Here is a 25152-nt window from a genome sequence, read left to right as displayed (position 1 = left end):
CCTACCTCAAATGTTAGACACTGTCCACCATGAGGGCCTTTGGATATCTACTGGAGCCTTTTGGACCAGTCCAGTTCTCAGTCTGTGTGCAGAGGCTGCTGAACCACCACTCTGGATTCGGCAATGTATCCTTTTGGCTTGACAGGCACTGAAAATCTGTGTCACCTCAGTCATTGGCATTTAATGCAGTGGTCCAAACCACCTTTGAACGGCTGTTCAGGAATCAGCCCCAAGTGACCAAACCATTTGGGATACTTGTTACAGACTGTCTCAAGGAACTGGATCTATCAGGCATCAAAATACACAGCTAGGGATGGAATACATTGCTGCCTAGGTATCTTCAGAGGTCCAAAGTTATTTTAAGCTTGACACGGTACAAGAAAACTAGTACTCCAAATTATGTTTTTACAACTTTATTTTCGTTCATTTTAAGTATATACTGCAGTTTTATCATTGTTTATACAGATGGATCTCAGCAAGAGAATGTCCTCGGTTATTCTGCTGTTTTCCCCGATAGGGTTTTCAAAGTGCATCTTCTGGAACAATTTACTAATTACAATGTGGAATTATATAGCATTCTGATGGCACTGAAGAGGATTCATTGACCTCAGCATCAAGGTTTCTTGTCTGTTTTGACTCGCTTAGTACACTGCAAGCACTTCACCAAACGTATCCCATAGACCAGCTGATTTGGCTCATCCATGACCCCTTACAATGGCTCCAACATTGTGGCAAGGAGGTGGTCTTTTGCTGGGTACCTGGCCACATTGGGATACAGGGAAATGATGTGGCCAACAAAGCAGTCAAGATCATGTTGAGATGGTGCTGTCCATCAATGTCCCATCCTGTTGCACACCATTGTCTCATTTTCTGACAGACACATGATGTCAGTGGGAGACTGAATGGTTGCACATGACAGAAAACAAACTGCAGTCACTCAAATCGACCACACAGCATGACGGACTTCATGTCAGTCTCACCACTGGAAGGAGGTTCTGCTTACCAGACTGCATTGGACATACCCCTTTAACGCATGGCTTCCTCCTCCGGTGGGAGGATCCACCATTCTATGAAGTTTGTGGCATGCCACTTTCAGTTCAGCGTATTTTGGAAATGTGTGCCCTATATACTGATATTAGGGCAGCCCTCAGTCTCGATGAAGATCTGCTCACTATCCTCATAGCTACTGATTCCAGTGTTACAAGAGTGGTGAACTGTCAGGCCTTATCCATAAATTGGTGGGGAAGGGAGGCAGACTTTAATACATTATAAACTGCCCCGCATGTGGGGAAAGCTTCGTCCCCAACCATGAGATTGGCCTGCTGAATTTTTGTCAGGGCACTGATGACTATGATGATGAGTGCCTCTCACCTCAAATCATCATCATCATCATCATCATCATCATCATCATCATCTGATGAAGAATCTGAAACTACAGGTTATGGCATTCTTCCTCAGATGATAACTCCAGTGGTTCACCCTCAGAATCATGAGCCAAAATCTCATCTATGGCATTCACAATGTCCTCATCTTTTCTTAGATATTTGGCCCTAATAAATGTGAACATTACAAGCACTATGTATAGAGTTAGAAATACTACTAACACAGTGTTTTTTCATAGAAAAAGGCACTGGCGGTGTGGTATTTGTTTATGCACATTCAGGTGTGTTTCAAGCTGATCTCCCTCTACTCCACTTCTGGAGAACTGCAGTGTCATCAGGTAATGACATAAAAGTCAGGCTTGAGGTTGTTGACTCCCCCCAAAAAAAGTTATACTGTCTGAGATATGGAACTATATCGGCTGGAACAATGGGATTAGAACTGATCCACCGGCTGTTCTTGGTGAATCTGGATTTCTCTCTTTTAAGGTTTTCCTCATAAAAAGTAAAATTAAGTGTACCCAGCTGCAGTTCAGCTGTTGAACAAAACAATATATTGTTATCTCTCAAAACAGTATAACCATGGCTCTGAGAACATATCTTTTCAACAAACAAAAAGTTTCAATTTCAATTAAACATTAACTTTTCTTTTACTCTTTTAAAAGCAATACATAGAAGCAGTTTAGTTAGAATGTCAGCAAGTTGTTTTTTAGTTTGACAGTATTGTGTGTTGAACCAGCCATGATTCAGTTTGTCATTGATGAAACAATACTTCACATCAGCGTGCTTGCTTCTTGACATTTGACGTGATTTTATCAGTGCTATTGCATTTTTATTATCCATGTCATTTTTGTGTTTTTATTCAGCAATTCTTCTATGAAAGTCTTTAAAACCTCCATTTCCTGATGACACTGAGCTGCAGATATTTACTCTGCTTCAGTAGTTGAGAGTGAAACCACATTAGTTCTTGCAGAACCATGTGATGGAGCATTTTTATACAGAAATACAGTGGAACTTCAATTTTACATTCTCCAATTTTAGGTTTTGCACGATTCCACACCATAAATTCATAGCCCCTGTGAAAAACCCATAAGATAAATCCTTAAAAATTCCCTGATTTTACATTTCTTCCTAATTTGGTTTACCTTGGTACCAAGTTCTTACTCGATGTCTTGCTTGACTTCATCCCGTTTCCTTCCAATTGACATTTGCTGTGACTGAGTGACTTATAAGTGGCGCAGAAGACAGATGGTTCGCATCACAAGTGGTGGCGGAGTTAAGGGAATGTTTTAGGCCATTGTGGAGAGGGGAGATGTGAGAGGGCAAATGCTGATGTAATTTGTTATTGATGTTGCCAAACAACTTGCGACATTTAGCTTCATTGTGCAATTATGATAAAACTACTGCTAGGTTGCAGTAGTAATGGAAAAACAAGACAGTCGATGCAAAGTATTCTGGACTAAGCCAATATGTGACAAAGGGGCCCAGCCCCATCTTTTCTTGTGCTACTTATAACTCAGTCTCATCTTTTAGTATGTATTTTCAATGTATTGTATTCAGCAACAGTATCAGTCATCAACCTTTTAAATTCAAACACTGAGTTTCCTCGGTCATGTCGAGGAAACATCACCCATTTTTGGCTGGTGAACTCTTATTGGCTGACGACGTGTTAAGTCAACTAATAGCCAGTGCAGCCACCACACCACACTAACACATTAAAATGAGCTTGCCTACTGGAGGTGTGGAGAGGGGGAGTGGCTCTTCAGCAACGGGAGTGCTGGTAGGTGTTAAAGCATTTTGTAAAGTGCTGAAAATATACTTTTTATACAGATGATGTGCTATGACAGCGATTTCACATGGAAATAGAACTTTTGTGTTTAATGATACGATAAATTTGCAACTACGCGCGCGCGCGCGCGCGCACACACACACACACACACACACACAGACTGTAGATCATAAAGAGTGGCAACAGTGATAGAGGCCATGAAGTGAAACTGTAGCGCCTGAGCTTTCTTTCAAATTTACATTTTACACATGCACAGAAATTCACTGACCTGGCTTCTAATAAGCTTGTAACATCAACTGAAGAAGTAAATTCATTTTTTCAATTCACTGTTTCTCTCATCAAGCCTTAAATAATAACGGTGGTGAGCATATGAAGTGCGGCTCGTAAGAAAAGCATTAAACAGTAACAGCAGTGGTGACAAAGTATGCCATTAAGCAGATGTCTGCATTTATGCTTATGGTTTAACCACCTAGCTGCTGTGATGGTTTTGGTTTAATTCAACATGTTCATAAATTTTTGCTTTTTTTCTGGGTGAGCAGAAATGCTTTATTTGTGTGTGCAATTTGTGGTCTGTGTGATTTGTATTACTTGTTGATCTACTTTCATAGTTTACTGCATTTGCCAAGTCCAGTCTGTTTTAAAAGTTAGATACTGCGACTGCCTCTCACTTCACTGTATGGAAAGTGTGACTTTGCTGCATTGACCCCCCCCCCCCTTTTTTTTTTAAGTTTCTCATTGTGGTGAAATTAACAATGTTACATTCTTTTTTTCCATTCTGTATCTTTTCACCACTTCTAGCATATTTTTTCTTAATAATGTAGATATCTTCTTTTATTCTTTTGATTTCAAGTCAAGATGGGTTATTAGTTCTTCAGCAATTGTAATGTCAAAATTTTTCTTCAACTTTTGCAGTTTCATTTGACAGATGTCTTCTCCATACAGAATCCCATTGTCAACATCTATAGCAAGATACATTTTCCTCACAATATGTGATTTGTAAACACGTTGTTTGGATTTCAGTTGAATGAATTTTTAATTCTTAAGAAACTCAGTATCTTACTGCACTGCAAAGGAGCTTGTTTCAGTCCATACAGTGCCTTTTTGAAGAGGCAAATTTTCCTAGGTGCTTTGTATCTCTCCGGAACTTCCATGAAAACTTGTTCTTTCATATTACCATTAGGAAAGGCTGTTTTGACATCAAATGTCAATTATGAAATATTCTTGTGCAGATAAGAATCTCAGAGAATTAGTTTGTAAAACAGAACTAAAAAATCTTCAAAATCCAGTTTTGTTTGATCCTGTTGACATCCTCTTGCGTTGCCGAACGTGGCTTAACGCACCCCTTGCTCGGTCTCTACTTGTACTTGTTCTCTAGCAGCAGGAACAAACGCATCAATAACATGCAGGTCATATTTGTACGTGTGACTTTATTTGTGGTTGATACCTGTAATATAAAATCTCTATATCTAGTATGCCGAAATATCATAAAGATGTTTGTCAAACTTCTCAATATGAAGGAAAAATATTTTCTCAAATCGTTGAACATTCACAGTTTTTGTTTCCTTTGTTAAATACCAGGGGTATTAATTGATTCTACAACGTGCAACTGAATAATTTATCAGTATATTAACTGTTATAATCTGAAGATGGTGCTCACAATATGCTAATTCCTCACCTTCTTATGTGTTGTAGTTATGCTAATGGAAAAACACTACTCTCATTACTGTTAGGATCTGAGTTAAAATAGTATTCTTCAGCCCTACTCAATCAATCACTGCTCCCTCCCAGTTGTGTAATTAAATTTTCTATGCATACTACCACAACGCCTTCGTTTTTGGCTGTCTCTTTGATTACACTTGCAGTACTGTTCAGTTTTTGTCCATGTTTCGCTTGACGACTCATTGATAGCTGCTACAAGATTTTCAGCTTCAGAGATCATGAATGTTTTATTGTTTGCAGCAGTGTAATTGTTTTACTTGCGCACATACCTCTTCAATGGCACTGAAATGACAGTAGTATGGAGGAAGCCAAGCAAGTTTCATGCCCGTGCCGTGTAGCAATTTCATCAGTTACACGTGTTGGGAACAGTGATTTCTTTTGTACCACAATTTCAAGTAATTCGACCTTCCTCAAATTTTCTTTGAAATCGATTTTTCATCATTTCAGCCACTGAACGATATCTTCTTTTTTCATTGCCAAAGTTGGTGTCCTACCATGAACAATGGAATGGTAAAGGGCATTGTCCATAACGGTCACTGAGGACTTGTCAAAATTTTGTCATAAGCGATGCCTCATACCACTTTTTTGCTGTTGAACTCTTTGTCTAATCACCTGACTTTTTTGAACAAAACATTAACAAGCAGTTTACCACAAAAACCGTCCTATGTACCTGCATGTTAAACAACAATTCATTGTCCTTTTTCAACAGGCGCTGCCACGGTCCCCTCTGGCATTTCATCACTCCAGCCTCGTTGTAATGAATTGCTGACATTAACCCAAGTTTCATCTACCCATACTATATTTTCGAATCTCGCACCCATGTTCCTACACAGAAATCTACATCACCATGCAGCATCAATATTTTGTGTCTTTTAAACATTGTGTAGCCGAAGCCTAGGTCTTTCAGCACTGTACATAATGAAAATTTGCTTGTTTTAAAAAGATCGTCTTTTTGAAGCTACATGAGTAGTTTAGATAGAGTGGGATGCCCCCTTCTCTTACAATAGTTATATATATGTGTGTGTGATGACAAATAGCATCTTTCTCAAAATTATCCAAAGCTGTTACTCGCCACTTCCTCAGCTGCTTGTTTTCTGGTCTGCACAGCCTTGTTGTGCCACTCATCATAATCTATACTGTACTGTTCTTTCCCTATTGTTACAGCAGTATTGTTGCTTGTTCTCAATGCTGCTGCTGCCCGTTGAACAACCTGAGCAACAGAAAATAAAGCTCACCTTTTTGCTTTTCTTTTTCGAAGTAGTCCCTCACTGAACAAATGAATTTGCAGGCCTGGCTGTGTAGTACACTTTTCTTCCTCCATTTCATTTCATGTGTTAGACTGGCACTACTCATCACACAGGACATTGTCTAAAAGGAAACAGAAATGAATAAACACTAACAACAACAGAAATGAATTACAAACTGAACTATTATCACAAATGACATAATGACATGACTGGTTGCACGTGAGACACTCACTGGTAAGTTTCTGACACTTGCGTGTCAGGTTTGAAGAGCGGCAATGTGGCTCCTGCTACCTGCTAGAGTGCAGTCTGTTGTTTGCTGGCTACCTGCGGTTGCTAGGCAATGAAACAATGCTTCTGAGTTTTCAGTGCCAAAGACTTGTCTTCCAGACTGTAGCCCTGTATGTTCCATTATCCTTTTTCTTGAAAATCCATTTTCCAGTAATTGTTTCTTTTCCACAAGCAGTTTCTTTTTTATCTACAAAGTCCATGTTTCAGCTTTGTTCAGTGACTTTCTCTTCATTTATAACCTTCATTCAGTTTTCCTTGTCTTCACCTACAATGCATTTATTGTATGTGAATATGGCATAATCATGTCCCTTTGGTAAATTTATTTGATATCTTGGTTTCTGATATGTTTTTGATATTCTTCTGGAATTTGTTCTTCTTCTTCCTCAAAGTGTTCTCTTCTTTCTTCCTCTTCAAAAGATTTGTTTTCTACTCTTAGATGTATTCCTTCTTTGGTTTCCTCACATTTGTCTTCATATTGGTGAGTAAACTCAACAATCCTTGCTTCAGAAAATTTTCCAGTTTTGAGAATCCATATGACATAGCCGTTGTCTTTATATCCTACAAGAATGCCTCCTACACTTGGTTTTCTAAATACTCAAGTTATTTTGTGAACACCAATCTTGACAAATTTGTTCTTCTTTCATACAACAACCGAGAGTCGCATCAACTGCTGTATTAGGACTTCTGTCCATGAGATAATCTGCAGTCAAGACTGCATAGTCCCACATTTTCCTTTCAACTTTTGAATCAAATAACATGGCTCTTTGCTCACGATAGTAAGATTTATTCTTTCTGCCTTACCATTCAGTTGAGGAGATTCTTTAATTGTGTAGTCAATCACTATACATTGAAGTCAGCACTTTTGTTCTCTCATCCTTTGTCACATCTTATTTTTTTCTGCCTTGATCTTGACTTTCCTTTACATATTCCTTGATAGGGTCTTCCGTTTCATCTTTTGTGTGAAAATTGTGCACTTTCAAGAAATGTGTAATCATAGAGAGATGTTAAAAAATAATAGTTATTAAGTTGGGGTGCTTATCTTACCACATTGATCTGTGTGAATAACCACAAGAAGTCTTGTTGCTCTGTGCTGTACAGTGTTGAATAGTTTTCGTACTTGCTGTGCCATTATCCATGTTTCACAAGAAGGCATGTTCTCTTGTAACGCAATTTTGTCCATACCATCACAGAGTTCTGGTATTTTCTTCAGATAACTGAAATTCAGATATACTAGTTTTTTGTGCCACCCAAGGGTTTTCTTGTTTTGTGTCGTATTTTTTACAGTCACTTTTGATGCCAGTGATCTGCAGTTCTGATTTGCCTCCATCTTTCACAATATTCACCTTTTTCTTGTCAAATATTGCCTCTCCCCCTTTTTCAGTAATGGCATTTAGTCACAACAAATGTCTTGATAGTTCAGAGACACGTGACGTGTTGGTCAATAACATACTTTGGGAATCAGCTTCACATAAAATTTCTATTTGCAGTCATAATTTTTGGACTTTCACAGCTCATCACGTTGGGCGTAATTTCTGTTTCATGCGACATGTGCTCATTAGTTCCTATGCCCACAGCAAACTCGGTATCTATGTTATCAATCTGCCTTTCTTGCTTTTCTGTTACAAGTATTCTGAAAGAAAAACTATTTTTTGTGCTATCTTCTGGTGTTGTTCTTTGTAGTAACGTGTTTAGTTGGATGATTTGTGTTTTTGCAGAATATACATGAGGCCTTTATTGCCAAACACTCCCTCAAGATTTGTTACACTCACTTGTATAGTGACCTGACCATCCACAACCAAAGCACTTCACTGATCTCTCTCTCTCTCTCTCTCTCTCTCTCTCTCTCTCTCTCTCTCTCTCTCTCTCTTTTTCTCTTTCTCTTTCTCTCTCACCCCCCCCTCCTCCCCCACCCCTCTCCTCCCAAAAAAACTTCTTAGTCTTCCAGTGTTGATAAGGCAAACTATGTGCTCTGCATGGTGGTAACCTTGATCATTGTGTGCTCCTTAGCTGTTTTCTGTTAATGTCATAAGAAATACCACAGGAGTATTAAGGTATGTTTATTATGTGACAATTATCAGTCTGGAACATGATGGCCCCACTAACACTTCACTGATAACCTGGGAAGAGCACAACCAGCAGTAAATGCAAGGAACACAACATGCTGTGCACTCTATACTGTTCCGATAGGTCTTGACATAAGATTGCCTAATCTCATTAGGCATATGTATTTAACAGCAAATGCCATGTGGAATGCTTTACTTGTGCTTCAGCTGCGAAGTGGACCTTGAAAAGCAGTGAAACTAAAATGTCAGTAACTTCAGAGTATTTTCTTTCCTCCATTCTATCTATATCACAAATTTGTTGTTTAATACTGTTCAATGCATACTGATATATCGAGAATGTTATGTACCAACCTTATGTAGTGGGCTTTTCGTTAGTAAATAGTCACAATAAATAAATAAAAATAAAAAGCAGTTCATTTCATTACCTTGATTTATATCCCTCTGTGGCTCTATTAACAATTTTCAGCTTTCCACATTCCTCTCTTGGTTCTTTATTAGTTTGTTCAACTACTATGCTTAGCCAAATGTAAGTTGCATATTAACTTTCAAATGTTCTTATATTAACATTTTGTTTTTCTTTTGAAAAATCCTCCTGCTTTCTTTTGTATTGCAGTGATTTGGATGATTCCAGTATCTTTCTGAATGTTATGAACTACTTCTCCTGTGCAGAGTTTGTGTGTAGCTAATTCTCTTTGTTCTTTACTTTTCCATACCATTAGTTATTAGTGTGTTATTAATAATTAATCTTGATTAACAGTCATTAAGACAGTGTTTATTACATTGCTTCTTTTTTAGATCAACCTTTCATACATGCACACTTGGTCTGCAATGACCAACAGCCCATGCTCACTAATTAAATAATGTAACAATGTTTTGTAGTGTTCAGAAAGGATTTCTACATAGTTCTGTGGTGATTGTAAGTCTCTGGGAAAGTGTTCAGTGATTACTTGAATTCCAGTGTGAGGCCTGTATTTTTTGCAACACACTTGGCAACTGCTCCCAGTTGTGTTGCTATCCTCTGCAATGCAGAAGCCTCTCAGATGCAATCAACAAGTAATAACCCACATACAGATATACACCTTAGCAATAATAATGACAATGTGTACTTTCATGTAAGAGCATCCTTGACTAGATTGCATTGTACTGCATGTCTGTTGATAAGTAAGGTAATTTTTTGTACGCAAATGTTTCTGTGGCAATAACAAGAACAATATACTTTATCATTTGACACAGAATACTGCTTTCCTTTCTTAGTCTGTATATTAAAACTTTCTTAACATTTCACCTAAGGCGTATCGTGTTTCAATTTTTCAATCATTGTAAAGCATTAACAATCTATCGCTTTTTATCAGTTCTAGATACTGCAGGCCAAGAAGAGTTCAGTGCCATGAGAGAACAGTACATGAGAAAGGGTGACGGATTCCTCCTAATGTACTCTGTCACAGATAAACAAAGTTATGAAAATATAATAAATTTCCATACACAAATTCTCAGAGTGAAGGATAGGTGAGTGAAAGTTAATTGATTGACAATACTGTTTAGGAATAACAAAAAACAATACTTAAATGAATAATTTATCGCAGGAAACTGAGGAGAATAAGCTCAGTTCCATATTGATGCTGAACTGAACTGAATTTGATCATCACATTGAAACAGTTAAAAAAGAAAAATTGTTGCATCATTCTTCCTAGAGTGGTTTTGAGATGCTAAATATTTAAAATGACTATCAAAACTTGAATGATTAAAATGAATCCTATTCCTAGGAACCTGAAAAATTTTCATTTGCAATAAATGCGAAAGTAGATTTGAATTCTGTCTCAAAATGCAAAAATATCAACTCATATCAGATGAACTATTTTATCATATAGAGTTTGAAATAGCTTTATTTTCCATGTATAAATATATATAAAAAACTATCATTTTCATTTACTGTTGCTGTATTGCAGCTGTATGGAGAAGATACTGTGTGTAAAATGCATTTAAAAATTAAAGAGCACACCTGTGCTAAAATGCAGGGACAAATCAGTACATTGATAAGTTACATTCTGTTGCCACGTCAGACAGTGGATGGTTAAATGGTATCTGTAAAATACATTCCACATAAGGCAGTGTGGGACTCTGACTTCAGATGTGGTATCTTAAAGACATGACATGGATATGCTTGTCTCCCAGCCAAAGTTTGTATTATGCAGGCCTTAAATGTTGTGTTTCAGGTGTGAACTGTGGTTGCATAAAATACTGGTGGTGGTCAGGCCTAAACTAGCTCATTATGATGGTGCCAACTTCAGCAAGAAATTGTGCAGTAATCATTGTCAAATACTTTGTGCACTCCACTTTGCTTTGCATTGTGCGTAGTTAATTGATTTCCTTTCTCATTTTGAAATGAATGAAGAAATTAATCCTGTCCATCATGGAGAGAGAGAGAGAGAGAGAGTGTAGTGTTGGTGTAGGCTGGCTGCCCTCTGTCGCCAAGTGAGTGGTAACAGATCATTGCATGCTGTTTCTTATGACTCTGTAGCCTTCTCTTCCCTGGCTACATCCTAGGAGGAGGGTCAGGCTTGCCAGCTTGGGATGAAACACTTTCCCCATTATCTGGTCTATAATAGGACGGACAGGGACACATTCACCACCACAAAGCAGTTACTTTTTTTTGGAGAATATCGAAGACAAGTTTGGCGAAGTGGTCTTGTGGTCAGGTTCCCTGTTGATCAAAATTTCTTCTGCCACGCAGTCTGCAGCTCTACGTGCTTGTGATAATTTCGGTGATGTCCTGGTGTCTTACTCCCCACCAGTCTCTGAATATGGTCATTTTTGTAGGGACCTCATCCTTCAAATTAACAAGAACTCCAGGCCAATCTGGAAAGATGGGGCATACTTGTTGTTCAGTGTGTGCAGAAAGGTTATAAGGACAATTGGACTGATACCAGTGCCTTTATTATGGCATTTGAGAGAGAGACCCTGCCAGAGACTGCTGGACTGTTGGTCATCCCTGCTCTGTATTTGGATGATTTCTGTATTTGGGCTAGCTCCCACTCAGTGCTCTTCGATATGGGCACTCTCACGCAGTTTTCAATTTTGTTCTGTTAACTCGAATGTGATGCATTTGTCTTCGTACTGTGGTCCAGCCTGATTTGGTGTTCTACGTCGACGCCTAAAGCCTGACTGTGGTCCCCCAGTTCCATTTCTTTTGTCTTCTTTTTGACAACAAGCTTACTTGGTTGCCCCATATCCATCATCCGAATGTTGGCTGTTTTCGTAAACTCAATGTTCTACGTTTCCAGGCCCACACCTCTTAGAGTGCAGATCATTCAACTCTTCTCCATCTTTACAAGGCATTAGATCTGTCTTGTATGGACTATGGTTGTCAACTTTATGGATCAGCTGCCCCTTCCATGCTGCTGCACTTGACGCTGGTTCACTTTTGTAGTATACATTTAGCCACAGTGCCTTTTGCACTATCCCTGTCGATAGTTTTCTGGTTGATGCTGGGATCTCTCCCAATTCGGTGGTCCCACTTACTGGTTTCCTATACTATCACTACCCTCTCTTTCCCTCCTCTGTCCTTCTGTTCTGTTCTTTTCGCAGCTTTGGGCCATCGCCTGCCCTCGGGTGGGTCTGCCAGTTGGGCTTCACCTTGTTTCTCTCTGCCGTGGCTTCCACCTCCCCTCCTTGTTCTTTTCCCCACGTTCTCTCCCAACCACCACCCTTTGGTTGGTTCCTCAGCCCAAGATTTGGATGGATCTTTTCCGGGTTCTGAAAGCCTCAGTCACTTCATTGGTGTTCTGTTGTTTTATTCTGAACGCTCTTTTAGGAGTTTCGTGATGCTATTGTTTTTTTCACTGATGCTTCTAAATCTGCCGATAATGTGGGATATGCCTTCACATCTTCTGTTGGTGCAGAACACCATCTCTTCCCCAGTACCTGTGGGGTGTTTACTGCGGAATTGATGGCCATCTATCGGGCCTTCTGCTTCATTAAACAGTCCTCACTCACCTGGGTTTTGTTGTGTATGGGCTCAATGAGTGGCCTTCAGGCTATTGCTTGGAGTTTTTCCTGCCACCACTTGGCCTCTGCCATCCACAACCTCCTCACTGATCTTGGTGGTGGTGGTGGTGGTGGTGGTGGTGGTGGTGGTGCTGGTGGTGGTAGTGATGGTGGTGGTGCTGCTGCTGCTGCTGCTTGTTCGGTCAATTTCCTTTGGATTCCTGGTCACGTAGGTATTCCAGGCACTGAACTTGCTGATTGTCTGGCTGGAGGGGAGGGGGGTCACCTACTCTCCCCATTCTTCGTGACACCTCCAGGGCAGATTTGCGGCTCAACATCAAATTCCTTTTTTACTCAATCATGGGCTGACTTTTGGGAGGCTAGCCCCCCCCCCCCCCCCCATCTAATAAACTTTGCACAATCAAGGAGACTCCCACTACAAGGTATTCTTCCCTCTGCCTCTTCCAGTGGGAATCTACCATCTTCTGCTGTCTTCGTATTGGTCGTAATAGGTTGACCTAAGGTTTTTATTTACTCTGCAGTGGGCCATCTGCCTCCTGCCCCCTCTTTATAGTTGTGAGGCTCCCCTCATAGTGATCCATATTTTGCTGGACTGCCACCGCCTTTTGGTCCTTCGCACTAAATGTGCTCTCCCACCTTTCTTTTCTTGGGTGTTAGCAGATGACCCTTGCATGGTTACATCTGCCCTCAATTTTCTTCACAAAAATGGTTCGTTCTCCCACATTTAAGTAATTTCCTTCTGGAATTGGGAGTCCCTCAGTTAGCATTGGCAATGGTTTGGAAGACCTTTGACCTTGCCTCCACACCAGCCAGGCTTTCCCCTCCCTTTTCCTTATGTTTTGTCTGGTCTTTTGTGCTATTTTGTTTCCCATTTTTTTTGTATCTTCTTCCCCTGGTGTTGTCCCAGTTGTATCATGATCATGATACGGTGTGTGTGTGTGTGTGTGTGTGTGTGTGTGTGTGTGTGTCAGGATGGGTCGGTAGTGGTGCTGTTGCCCCACCACACATAGCATTTCTGGGCACCAATACTCTCCCCGTGTCCTCCTATCCCTCTCCTGTTCTTTCCTCTTCCAGCTACCCTGATGTCCCTTTTTCTTTCTTTGTTTGCATGTTATCCCTTTCCCTTGACTGGACTGTGCTGTTACTGTTGTTCCTCCCTTGATTTCTGCCATCTGAGGCCATGGGACTGCTGACCTTGCCGTTTGGTCTCTCTCTCTCTCTCTCTCTCTCTCTCTCTCTCTCTCTCTCTCTCTCCCTCCCCCCCCCCCCCCCCCAAAAAAAAAAAAATATTCAAAGAGCCATCCAACTCGTCAAGTGTTCAGAATGAAATTACGTACTCTGGTAGTAAGATTTTTAAAAAGTTCCCAGCTAATATAAAGTAAGAAATTAGGAATTTCTACCAATTCAAAATAAAATTAAAAACATACCTCATTAACCGCTCCAGACTACCTCTGTAACCGAGTACTTAGTGTTGTTGCCTTCAGTGTCGAAGGATGTGGGTTCAATTCCTGATACCTCCTCAGATTCTTTTTCTGAGCTGGGGAGGTCACCCAGCCCTTGTGGGGCCATAAGAGGAGCTACTTGACTAAAGAAGCAGCGACATCATTAGGATTCATCTATTGGCAGTAGCAACTGGAGGGATTAGTGACAGGCTGATCACATGTCCCACAATCATATATCGCTCCTCAGCTATGTTGTAGGCACAGGCCACAGGCTTAATCTGTGAGTGGTGTTTACTTCATTAGCTCCTTTTTCTATAAATTGCTTGAATATCTATACTCATAAAGTCTTAGATTGAAATGTTTTGTTAGCTACATGCAAGTAGTTGGTTTGTTACTGTGATTGTTAAAAAGCTTTATGGCAAATAATAATGGGTGAGTAATAAGATTCTGTGTTTATAAATGTAAAAATATTTTCTTTGAAAAACCTCATTGTAATCATGTAAATATTAAGCAGCTATATAATAAAACTGAAGAGGCCCAACTCACTTCTGTGTCTGTGTTTGCTTTCAAATAAATTAGTTTTTGGATAGGTTCTGACTTTTCATCTGATAACTACTGGTACCCACAACAAGATGGGCTCCCTATAGGGTCACCAGTCAGGGGATGTATAGCTAACATGTTGCTTAATCACATTGAGAAAATATATTTGAAACCATAATAAGAACCAAATGATACAGAATAGTCTAGTGCCTCTACTATGTAAATGTCGCCATATGCCTTCTATATGAAACCTCCAGTCATATCCAACAACTGCACAAAGATCTGAACACAATTCACCCAAAAATGGAATTTACCACAGTAACAGAAAGTAACAAAGAGTTAAATATTCTTGATCTCACAATACACGGACACAACAATCAACGCTGATATTGTATAAACAAAGAATCCATGACCACTAGCCCAGCCATACACAGGAACTGAACAACACAGTAATACAGTAGCAAGCTGGTTTCTGAGACATGCTGCATAGACTGAATAAAACTACACTCTAAGGGCAACTACAAAAAGGAACAACAGATGATAATAAAACAGCTGTTGTGAAGACAAACAGAGTCACAAACTTAAAACGAAGATGCAAAGGACATTAAGCACACACAGATCATAACCATCATACAAACACACACGCACATCACAAACACACAAAACACATACATGAACATGGAGCACCCATAACAAACAAACAAATAGTACGCGCACGCGCGCACACACACACACACACACACACACACACACACACACACACACCTGTCATTCACAGAATATGGCTTGCGATGTTTACATTTGGTCCGCATTTCTTTCCACAAGTTGAATTTGTTGAAGTATGGCAAGAGGTTAATGCAGTTTTATAATGTTCCCAACTTAGTTTGATGACTCACAACCCCTTGTACCAGCAAAATTGTACAGATAATTTCATGTTTAAAAAAAATCCTGTGGGGTTTCTGTTAGGAGTGATGTTGGTCAAATAAAGAAATCTTATGATTAACAGAAGTATAACAGTATTAGTCAAAGTCACTTTTGAACAAATGTTGTCCCATTGCCCTTTGCTGTAAAATTGTAGGTAGAGTATTCAGAACAATTCTTTATTTTGTGTAGTTTTGAAGTCACTGAGAGTGTCGAGAGAATGCTATTTAGTTGCATTGTGATGCCTGTTGCAGCAGGCTTTATGTGATAAAAAAATCATCTCTGGCTCAAGTGCCTTGTGAATGGCCTTACCCTTACATTCATCAAATACCTTACGGCATTAAAAGTGAGTTCATAATTAAAAGATTCAAATTGTGGAACCCTGAAAAAGTTTATACTGCCTCATTCTGTGACTGTACAGTTCCTGTCCTCCTCCTAGTTTACCGTTCCACTGATTCTTGTGGTCATATTGCTGCAAAATTTCATTAGTTTTATTCATGTCAATGTGAATACCAGCACCAAATGCTTACAAGTTGATCTCAGTCCTTGAACTTTTCCCTAAATGTTTGCCACACATGTAAATTAGTGCAGCATTAATGGTATTTCACCTCGTACACCAATAGTGAACTGTTGATGCCTAAGCCGTTTCAGATAAAACATTCCCAGAATGTTTGTGGAGATATCTGGACTGCTTATTTCATTCTTTTGTTTGATGTAATTAAATTGTCCTTGCGAATCTGAGGCTGATTGCTCATGCCAAAGTTGAAACAGGTTTAATGTTGTTATCTTGAAAGTACAAAATCATTCAGATATACAATACTGCCACTCTTTTTAATAGAGAACTGCTGCTTACCTTTTGGATATATGTAATTTTCTTCTGCAAGAAATGGTTAGTAAGACAGAATTATAATTTTTAGTTTGATGGAAAAAGATTGGTATTGTTAATTTAAAGTTTTAAATTTTTTTGTCAATAATTTGGGAAATTTTTTGTGCAGGGATGTTTATCCAATGCTCCTTGTTGCGAACAAAGTAGACCTTGTACATCTTCGAAAAGTATCAGAAGAAGCTGGTCGTGAACTGGCCCATAAGTTGGGCATTCCTTATATTGAAACTAGTGCCAAAGATCCTCCACTGAATGTGGATGCTGCATTTCATGAGGTTAGTAGATTTTGTTGGCTCTTACATTCATATATATATATATTGTATACAAGTGTTTAATAGACGTTTGCACCCGAAAAAGAGATGTGATTAAACTGTGCAGAAAATGTCAGTTACATCCTTTTTTGTTTGTTATACTTGTAATAGAGAGATTGTATCACATTGGTTACCGGTTATTAGCAGAACTTTGTATCTCACCATATATAAATGTAGAGCTATGAAAACACTCAAAAACTGGTTAGTACACGGACAGCAAACTATTTTAATTAGTTAATAAATCAGAATGCAACTTTCAGGTACTACATTACATTTGGAACTTGAACTTAGTCTTTTCATCTGTAACTGCCACTTTGAAAGTTACTCCTACTTTCAGAGTAAATACCTTTAGGTAAGGGTACTACCTTTGGGAAAGAGAATATTTGTTACTTTATTTACATTTCTTATTCATTCTTCTGCCTGTTGCGAATGGTCTTTCTGATCATGGTGCACAGCTAGTTACAATATATGACATAGCTCCATTCAGCAATACTAAACAGTCCTCCAAAGTAGTAAGTTCAGTCAACGATTTAACAATTGCAAATTTCAGGGAAAGCCTACAGCAGTTAGACTGGGATGAGGTGTACTGTGAACCTGATGCCAATTTAAAATATAATTTATTTCATGACATTTTTGTAAATGTATTTGAAAACTGCTTCCCCAAGAAAATAGTTAAATATACTTGTAAGAAACCTTGTAACAAACCATGGCTTACTAAGGGTATAAAAATATCTTGTAACCGGAAAAGGGAAATGTATCTGACAGCAAGAAAGAGTAGTGACCCAGAAACTATCAAAAATTATAAAAACTGCTGTGTTATATTAAGAAAAGTTATTAAAAAATCCAGGAGTATGTGTATCATGTCTGAAATCAGCAACTCTGATAATAAAATTAAAACAATTTGGAATATTATTAAAAGAGAAACAGGTCAACCAAGAGTAGAGGAAGACAGTATTACCATCAAATTGAATGAAAACTTTACGAACAAAAAGTCAGAAGTTGAAAATATTTTTAATAATAATTTTCTAAATGTTGTGGATATAGTAGGATCCAGGTGTTCATTAGAAGATGCTAGGCTGTTAATGGAAGAGGCCATACCTATGCAATTTGATACAATTGAAATCTCACCCACTTCTCCCTCTGAAATTAGGAAAATAATAAACTTGCTTAAAAGCAAAAACTCACATGGAATTGATGGCATTTCCAGCAAAATACTAAAAGCTTGTTCTCAACAGATAAGTAAGATTCTCAGCCACCTGTGTAATAGCTCTCTGGAACAGGGCATTTTCCCTGATAGACTGAAATATGCTATTGTTATACCTTTGCATTAAAAGGGGGATAGATCTGATGTCAACAATTACCGTCCAATCTCCCTTCTAACAGCTTTATCCAAAATTTTTGAGAAAGTAATGTATTCAAGAGTAGCTTCACATATCTGTAAAAATGAAGTACTAACAAAATGTCAGTTTGGTTTCCAGAAAGGTTTTTCAACAGAAAATGCCATATATGCTTTCACCAGTCAAATTTTGAATGATCTGAATAACCGAACACCACCCATTGGGATTTTTTGTGATCTCTCAAAGGCTTTTGATTGTGTAAATCATGAAATTCTGCTAGACAAGCTCAAGTATTGTGGCATGAGTGGGACAGTGCACAAATGGTTTAATTCGTACCTAACTGGAAGAGTGCAGAAAGTAGAAATAAGTAGTTCTCGTAACATGCAAAGATCAGCACATTCCTCAAACTGGGGAACTATCAAGAATGGGGTTCCACAAGGGTCGGTCTTGGGTCCTTTGTTGCTCTTATTATATATTAATGACTTGCCATTCTATATTCATGAAGAGGCAAAGTTAGTTCTCTTTGCTGATGATACAAGTATAGTAATCACACCTGACAAACAAGAATTAACTGATGAAATTGTCAATACTGTCTTTCAGAAAATTACTAAGTGGTTCCTTGTAAACGGACTCTCACTGAATTTTGATAAGACACAGTACATACAGTTCCGTACAGTGAATGGTATGACGCCATTAATAAATATAGACCTTAATCAGAAGCATATAGCTAAGGTAGAATATTGCAAATTTTTAGGTGTGTCCATTGATGAGAGATTAAATTGGAAGAAACACATTGATGATCTGCTGAAACGTTTTTCAGCTACTTATGCAATAAGGGTCATTGCAAATTTTGGTGATAAACATCTTAGTAAATTAGCTTACTACGCCTATTTTCACTCATTGCTTTCATATGGCATCATATTTTGGGGTAATTCATCACTGAGGAATAAAGTATTTATTGCACAAAAGCGTGTAGTCAGAATAATAGCTGGAGTCCACCCAAGATCATCCTGCAGACATTTATTTAAGGATCTAGGGATATTCACAGTAGCTTCTCAGTATATATACTCTCTTATGAAATTTGTTATTAACAACCAAACCCAATTCAAAAGTAATAGCAGTGTGCATAACTACAATACTAGGAGAAAGGATGATCTTCACTATTCAAGATTAAATCTAACTTTGGCACAGAAAGGAGTGAATTATACTGGCACTAAAGTCTGACAGATAACCAACAAGTATTTAAGAAGAAATTAAAAGAATTTCTGAATGACAACTCCTTCTACTCCATAGAGGAATTTTTAGATATAAATTAAGAAAAAAAAATAAATAAAAAAATAAAGAAAAACAAAAAAACAATAAAATAAAGTTGTTATATTAACTTAAGTATGTTGTTAAATTAACCTAATTATGTCATGTATTGGAAAATTCGACTCGTTCCACATCATTACGAAATATCGTATTCATGATCCATGGAACTAGTATTAATCTAATCTAATCTATCTGTTTGTAGAAATCCAGTGATATTAATTTCTTACCCTTAATCAGCAAGAGGTAGTACAAAAGTAAAAATGTTTGATTTGTAAAACCGTAACACAGTAAATGAATAATTGGGAAAGCAAATTCAAGTAAGAGATTTTGTGCATCACAATATTAAACAACGAGATTTTTACGTACTAAGTTTCTGTAGTTTGAGTTCATTGACAACGAGTGTTGGATGTCGGTGATGTTGCAGACTCTGACTAAGTTTGAGTAATGTTCACTGAGTGAGTTGTCTGACAAATAAATAGGCCAAGGTAACAGTGAAATCTCTTATGCTGTGAAGGGCAATGTGTGATTAGAAAATATCCCACCAGACATTAGATATTTTGTGCTAGGTGCAATAATTTTTTTACTTCCAGTCGCATTGTTGCAGTATGTACATTTGTAAACATAAAGGGAGGCAGGCATTTCATTTACCATAGATTTATTAATGTTTCAACCGTAAACAAACATAGTTTTCTTTTTTTGAGATTCAGACTTGATATTTTATCTCATGACGAGGTAATCACTATGTTAATAGGTTGTACGCATCATCCGCAATCAGCCACCTGCAGAAACTGAAAAGAATCGCAGGAAAAGAAGACACCCTATGAAGTGTGTTTTGCTGTAAGTCCTTTACTTGGCTACTGAAACAGTAGGCGAGAAAATGCTCACCACTTTGCTGATAATTTTTTTATTCTTCTTTACAAAATGATGTTTTTAAGGAAACGGTCATTGGAAAACGCACACTTAAGGTACATAGATGAAACAAAAGTATTTTCTTCTGAGATTGTAGGAATAAGAAGGAAGTAATTGGTGTCAAATGTTAGACTATCAATATATGAATGTTATACATGGGTATATTCATTGAAAGGCCTATTCATCTAATCTTAGCATTAATTTACTCTATATGTGTTTGATGTGTTATTTTTCTGATTATAAGACTGCCTTTAAATATGATTTGCTTGAAAAGCATTGGACAGAAAAATATTCTGTCAGAATGTAGCAAAAATTACTTGGATTTTATTACAGAGCATAACTATATTTTATACACACAAAATCATTCATAAATTTGCAGCTATACGCACACATAATGCTCACTTCCATTTTCAATGCTGTATTGTCAACAGATGTGTTAATTACTGTTGTGCTAATAGTTAGGCTTTTCTCTGAAAATGTTGTATGGGGTATCTTTTTATATACGTGTCACAAGTTATCTGGTTGTTTACTCAGTGTGAAGTATTCTTTCAGATGTCATAAATGTACAAATTAGAATGAAGTTGTATCATCAATTAGCATTCCATTCATTAATGTTTGTGTTTGAGACTGCTGTTAACATTGAGTGATGTAGTAAGTCTCCTGTATAAAATAAAGGTGTTCTGTAGTCCACTATCATGGTGTGAGTTTTATGATTCTGATCCAAAGAAATATTTTTAATTTTGAAGCATACAAATCTTAAAAGCAAGGAAACACTTATTGCAAGTTTAATTTAGCAGATTGATGCTATCTGTTATATGATAAATTGTACACCTACAATAAAAGTGACAATTTTCATTTATATATTATAATAGACAAATAGGTTTATTAGTGAATTTACATTATTGTTGTTTCTGTAATTATTCAAATGTTTTACTTAAAATAATAATAATAAATAATTTTTTAGGATTTCTGTTTAATGCACTTCATTGTTGATTGATCTATAACTGATCATTTTTATATAATTATTTATTTTAAGAATTTTTCTTAAAAGTGTTTAAGTAGTTGGAACACAAAAGAAAAATAGTTAATGATTAAAAATGTGAAGAAGAGATGCCCACATGTCTTTCAAGTATTTTAGTTTCAACAAAGACAACTCATCTAAGCAGATAATTAAAATTTCAATTTGGAAAAATCCTTACCATTGATGTTGATGATGCCAAGGCCATATCATCAGGGTTTTGTAAGTGCAGTGGGCTGGTATGTGTTGACAGTTTCTGGATTGATGATGTTGATCTTATGACTCATGTGATGTACACTGGTATTTTTACACATATATGCGCTTTATACTCCATTTGTGCGCCAGAGATGAAATATAAATTTTCTTTGCTTATAAGCAGCCTCCAACAGACACACCCATTTCTGTTAGCGGTATTATTATAAGTAACTTACGCATTTATGGGACTGTTGGATTTTTTCACTTGAAATCTGTATCCTATCTTTATCACAGAGGTAAAATAGGGCAACCCCTCTAAATCCATACATATTCTTATTTTCCTTAAACTGATTAAAAGCAGTAACTGCAGAAGCTGTACGTGGTTATTTATCCAAAGTTAAAATTAGTCTCATGATAATCTCAGCCCATTTTAAAAATGATAGAATTTTGTGTGTCACCTCTTATTTTTTTAAATTTATAGCTACGCTTTCATTAAGCTCAGGACTCATCAGCACATGTGAGGATTAAAAATTCTGATAATTCTGTGTGTGGTAGCAGTTATTTCACTTTACTTTGGTTGGACAAATTGTAGCATAACTCTCAAAGAAATATTGATACTTCTGTGTGTATCACATTTCTGTACCACGAAAACAATGTGTTCGCTTTTATGCGTGCGTGTGTGTGCATGCATGGAATGGACAGCCTTATAATTTCTCAACAGAGGTGATATTGGGCTGTATGAAGATTTCATGGTCAGTTTTTTGCTAGTGTTGTAACCTGTAAATTTTTCCACTACAGTATTTCATTTATGTATTTGTAAACCAATGTAATTTAAATTTCATTGTATCAGACTGATAGGCAATCAAATACGAGCATGATATACTTCTTATTTTAATTGCACTTTCTTCCTAAAAGTACACAGAACTCTCATTTTCTAGATGGTCAATAAAACATAAGGATTCTTTTAGTACTAACTCAAAATTTAGTTTCTGTGTTGAGCCTAATAATTTATATGCAGAGAGGACATTGCTGATTAACTGATATTTTGAGTCATCCTTTTTCTTGGATACCTTGTTTTTGTAGTTGCTTAATATAGTTTCACTTTGTGGAAAATTTATATAGGAGTACTTAAATTTGCTTTTCATGTGCGAAAAAATGTTGACAGATCATCATTCCCATATGAGTGTTGTAATGCATGAATGATATGCTGCTGTTTCAGTTGAGATGACATTTTCCTCTGGCAGTCTTGTAATCATTACATATTTGCTCTTGATGCTAACATTTTGAAGAATGCTTTCTTTCCATGTGACAATAAATGATGTAATAATACTTTCCTCACATTGAATTTGTTTGAATTTCAAAAACTCAGTTTTTCATGTACACAGCAATGGCAGTCGATTGAAATAACTGAGTTGCTTGGAATAGGGAAATATATATCTAAAGATGTACAACTTCAAAATATATTTTAATGTTACTGAATTGGTAAATGAAATAGCATGTTTTCTGGGGACATACCTGCCATATTTTAATTATATTTAATATAGACATGAGGAAAAATATTTATATTTTTGTTCAGAAACTGAAGTAAGTAAGCTTTAAAACACTTTCATATGTAATATAAAATGTGTAAAAATAAATATATCTGTGTGTTGTAGAAGTATATGGATTTTATATGTGCTTTTTGGTATATATTAATTTCTGGCAACAACTTGTAGATTAGAACTTACAAATCCATATTCTGTGTGCACAATTCTTGGTATTTAGTGCTGAAGAATATATAAGTTGAATGTAACTTTTCAAAATTTTATTCTAAGATGTTTCCCTTTTTCATTAACTTTTTTGTTGATATTGTTATGCTTAAATAAATGTTAATTTTTGTGTAAGTTGGTAGTGTTCATCATTTTGTTCTGTGTAGAAAGTAACCATAAACCTACAACCTTTAACATTGTTGCAAGACTCTGTGAACACACAAAGTATCCATCTGACTGAGATAGGTGATTTAAATTATGGAATTATTTCTTGCATCAGAAGGGAAATTCTTCAGGAGAAATGCAATCCTGCTGATATACACATATGAAAGTGCATACTCTAAACTACCTTTCAGAACTAATAGTTCTTCCTTGGAAATGAGGGGGAGATAAATTGGGAACATCCAAAAAGAGGGGCAGATTACTCAGACACCAGAATGAGAAGAACCCACTTGAATGGCCAACAGTTAGTATGGGTATTGTGGGTAGCTGTACTCTCACAAAATTCAGAGTGGGTCCCACACATTTGGGAATTCTGCAGTCCTAAATGCAAGATACAGATGCTTACTCAAGCGATGAGATCACTGCCACATGCATTTGTGAAAGTACATGATCGAGCTAACCAACCAAAAAAAAAAAAAAAAAAAAAAAAAGAATGAGAAGTATCAGAGAGAAGCTCCATACTTTGTTTTTGTGTTCTTTTAATTGCATGGAAACCAGATGTGTATTGTGAGCGCTTATTGTAGAATGGCAATAGAAGTCATGTTTCATGCCATTAAGTGCTTATTAGCTGAGACATCATGCACCAATTTTACAAAACAAAAAGAATTTGTGAAGTTACACATCATCAGCATTTGTCTTTAGCCCTGCTCCTTGATTTTCCGGTGCACTTATAATGTAAGAATATCAGTAAACACTTGTCTTTCCGTGGATACTTGTATTATAATATTACAAAGTGAAATTTATTCCAGTGAGTCAAAAATATTATAAGAAAGTAAGAGACTGTCCGCAATAGATGAAATAGTGCTGGATCTTAAGTTTCCCTTTCATTGTAGAAAGTCTCATTGTAGTATCACTTAAAACAGACATGGATAGATTTGTAGTAAGAAGCACCAGGATAAACGAGGAGAGCATAGACAAAGCATTTAGGCAGCAGAATATGGAAGAGGCTGAAACTCCAGCTTTGAAAACAGTGTTCCTTGAGACTTTAGTGATGATCATGTTGTGGCGGCTGATAGTGAAAATACTAAGTGTTCTGTAATATCGCTGAGTTTTTCTTTTTTCTTAAATTTTGAGTAATTATAAAAGGTCAGATCCAAGTGTGTAGTGGTATAATTTTACACTCCAAAATGAGAAGTTAAAATTTCTGTGCTTTACAAAAAGCATTATAGTGATTTTAGTAATTTTGTTTCTTTGATAAACATGGCTTTGAACTTTTAAAGTATAAGTGAAAATTCCATAGTAATATATTCATATTGTTTTTATATTTTTGCTGTTTTTTATATACATGTATTTTGTATAATATAAAAATATATTTTGGTTCTTAGTATTAGCTGCTTCAGTGCCTTCAGTTTTTAAAAATTGTATGAAGCATATCCATGGCTTCAGCTCAGCAAAGATAATAAGAGTGTCAAATCTGAAAAAAAAGAAAAAACAAACCTTGTGTTGATATGTTGTCAAACTGGAACATGGAGCAGCAGAGGGGATAAGGACCCACTGTTATATTAGTACAACATGGAGTTGAGTTTAACATCAAAAAATGCATAGTAGTGTGACATTAGGCCAAAACCAACAGTGCTAACAAAGAAATAACCAAACAGTAGCAAGCACATGGCATTCCCTGATATGAGCGAAAAACCAGGCGTGGAATACCACCACCGATGAAGTTTTATTTCAATAAACCGAAACGAGTTTGATGACAAAACCATGTTTTTCTTGTAGCTGCAAAGACAGAATTGAAATTCTCTCATACTTTAACACTGCATATTGAAGTTTTTTTACTGAGTGGTACTTTTAAACACAATAGGCTAATCTGTGTGTCATCGAA

The 25152-nt window shown here is 37.0% G+C and overlaps 1 protein-coding gene across 1 annotated transcript in view; it reads left to right on the top strand.

Moving 5' to 3' along the window:
- Window positions 1-23240, top strand: part of LOC126251700 (ras-related protein M-Ras-like) — a 30246-nt gene extending 7006 nt beyond the window's left edge. The window contains exons 3-5 of the mRNA XM_049952288.1: window positions 9838-9991; window positions 16389-16551; window positions 19987-23240. Of these exons, the coding sequence (XP_049808245.1) occupies window positions 9838-9991; window positions 16389-16551; window positions 19987-20076 (407 nt within the window). The 3' untranslated portion in view covers window positions 20077-23240. The remainder of the gene's footprint in view (window positions 1-9837; window positions 9992-16388; window positions 16552-19986) is intronic.
- The last annotated feature ends 1912 nt before the right edge of the window (window positions 23241-25152 follow it).

This window comes from Schistocerca nitens, chromosome 4 (genome assembly GCF_023898315.1).
Source record: "Schistocerca nitens isolate TAMUIC-IGC-003100 chromosome 4, iqSchNite1.1, whole genome shotgun sequence".
NCBI lineage: Eukaryota > Metazoa > Arthropoda > Insecta > Orthoptera > Acrididae > Schistocerca > Schistocerca nitens.
The sequence above is the reverse complement of the archived record's forward strand: the minus strand, read 5'-3'. Positions and strand labels throughout refer to the sequence as shown.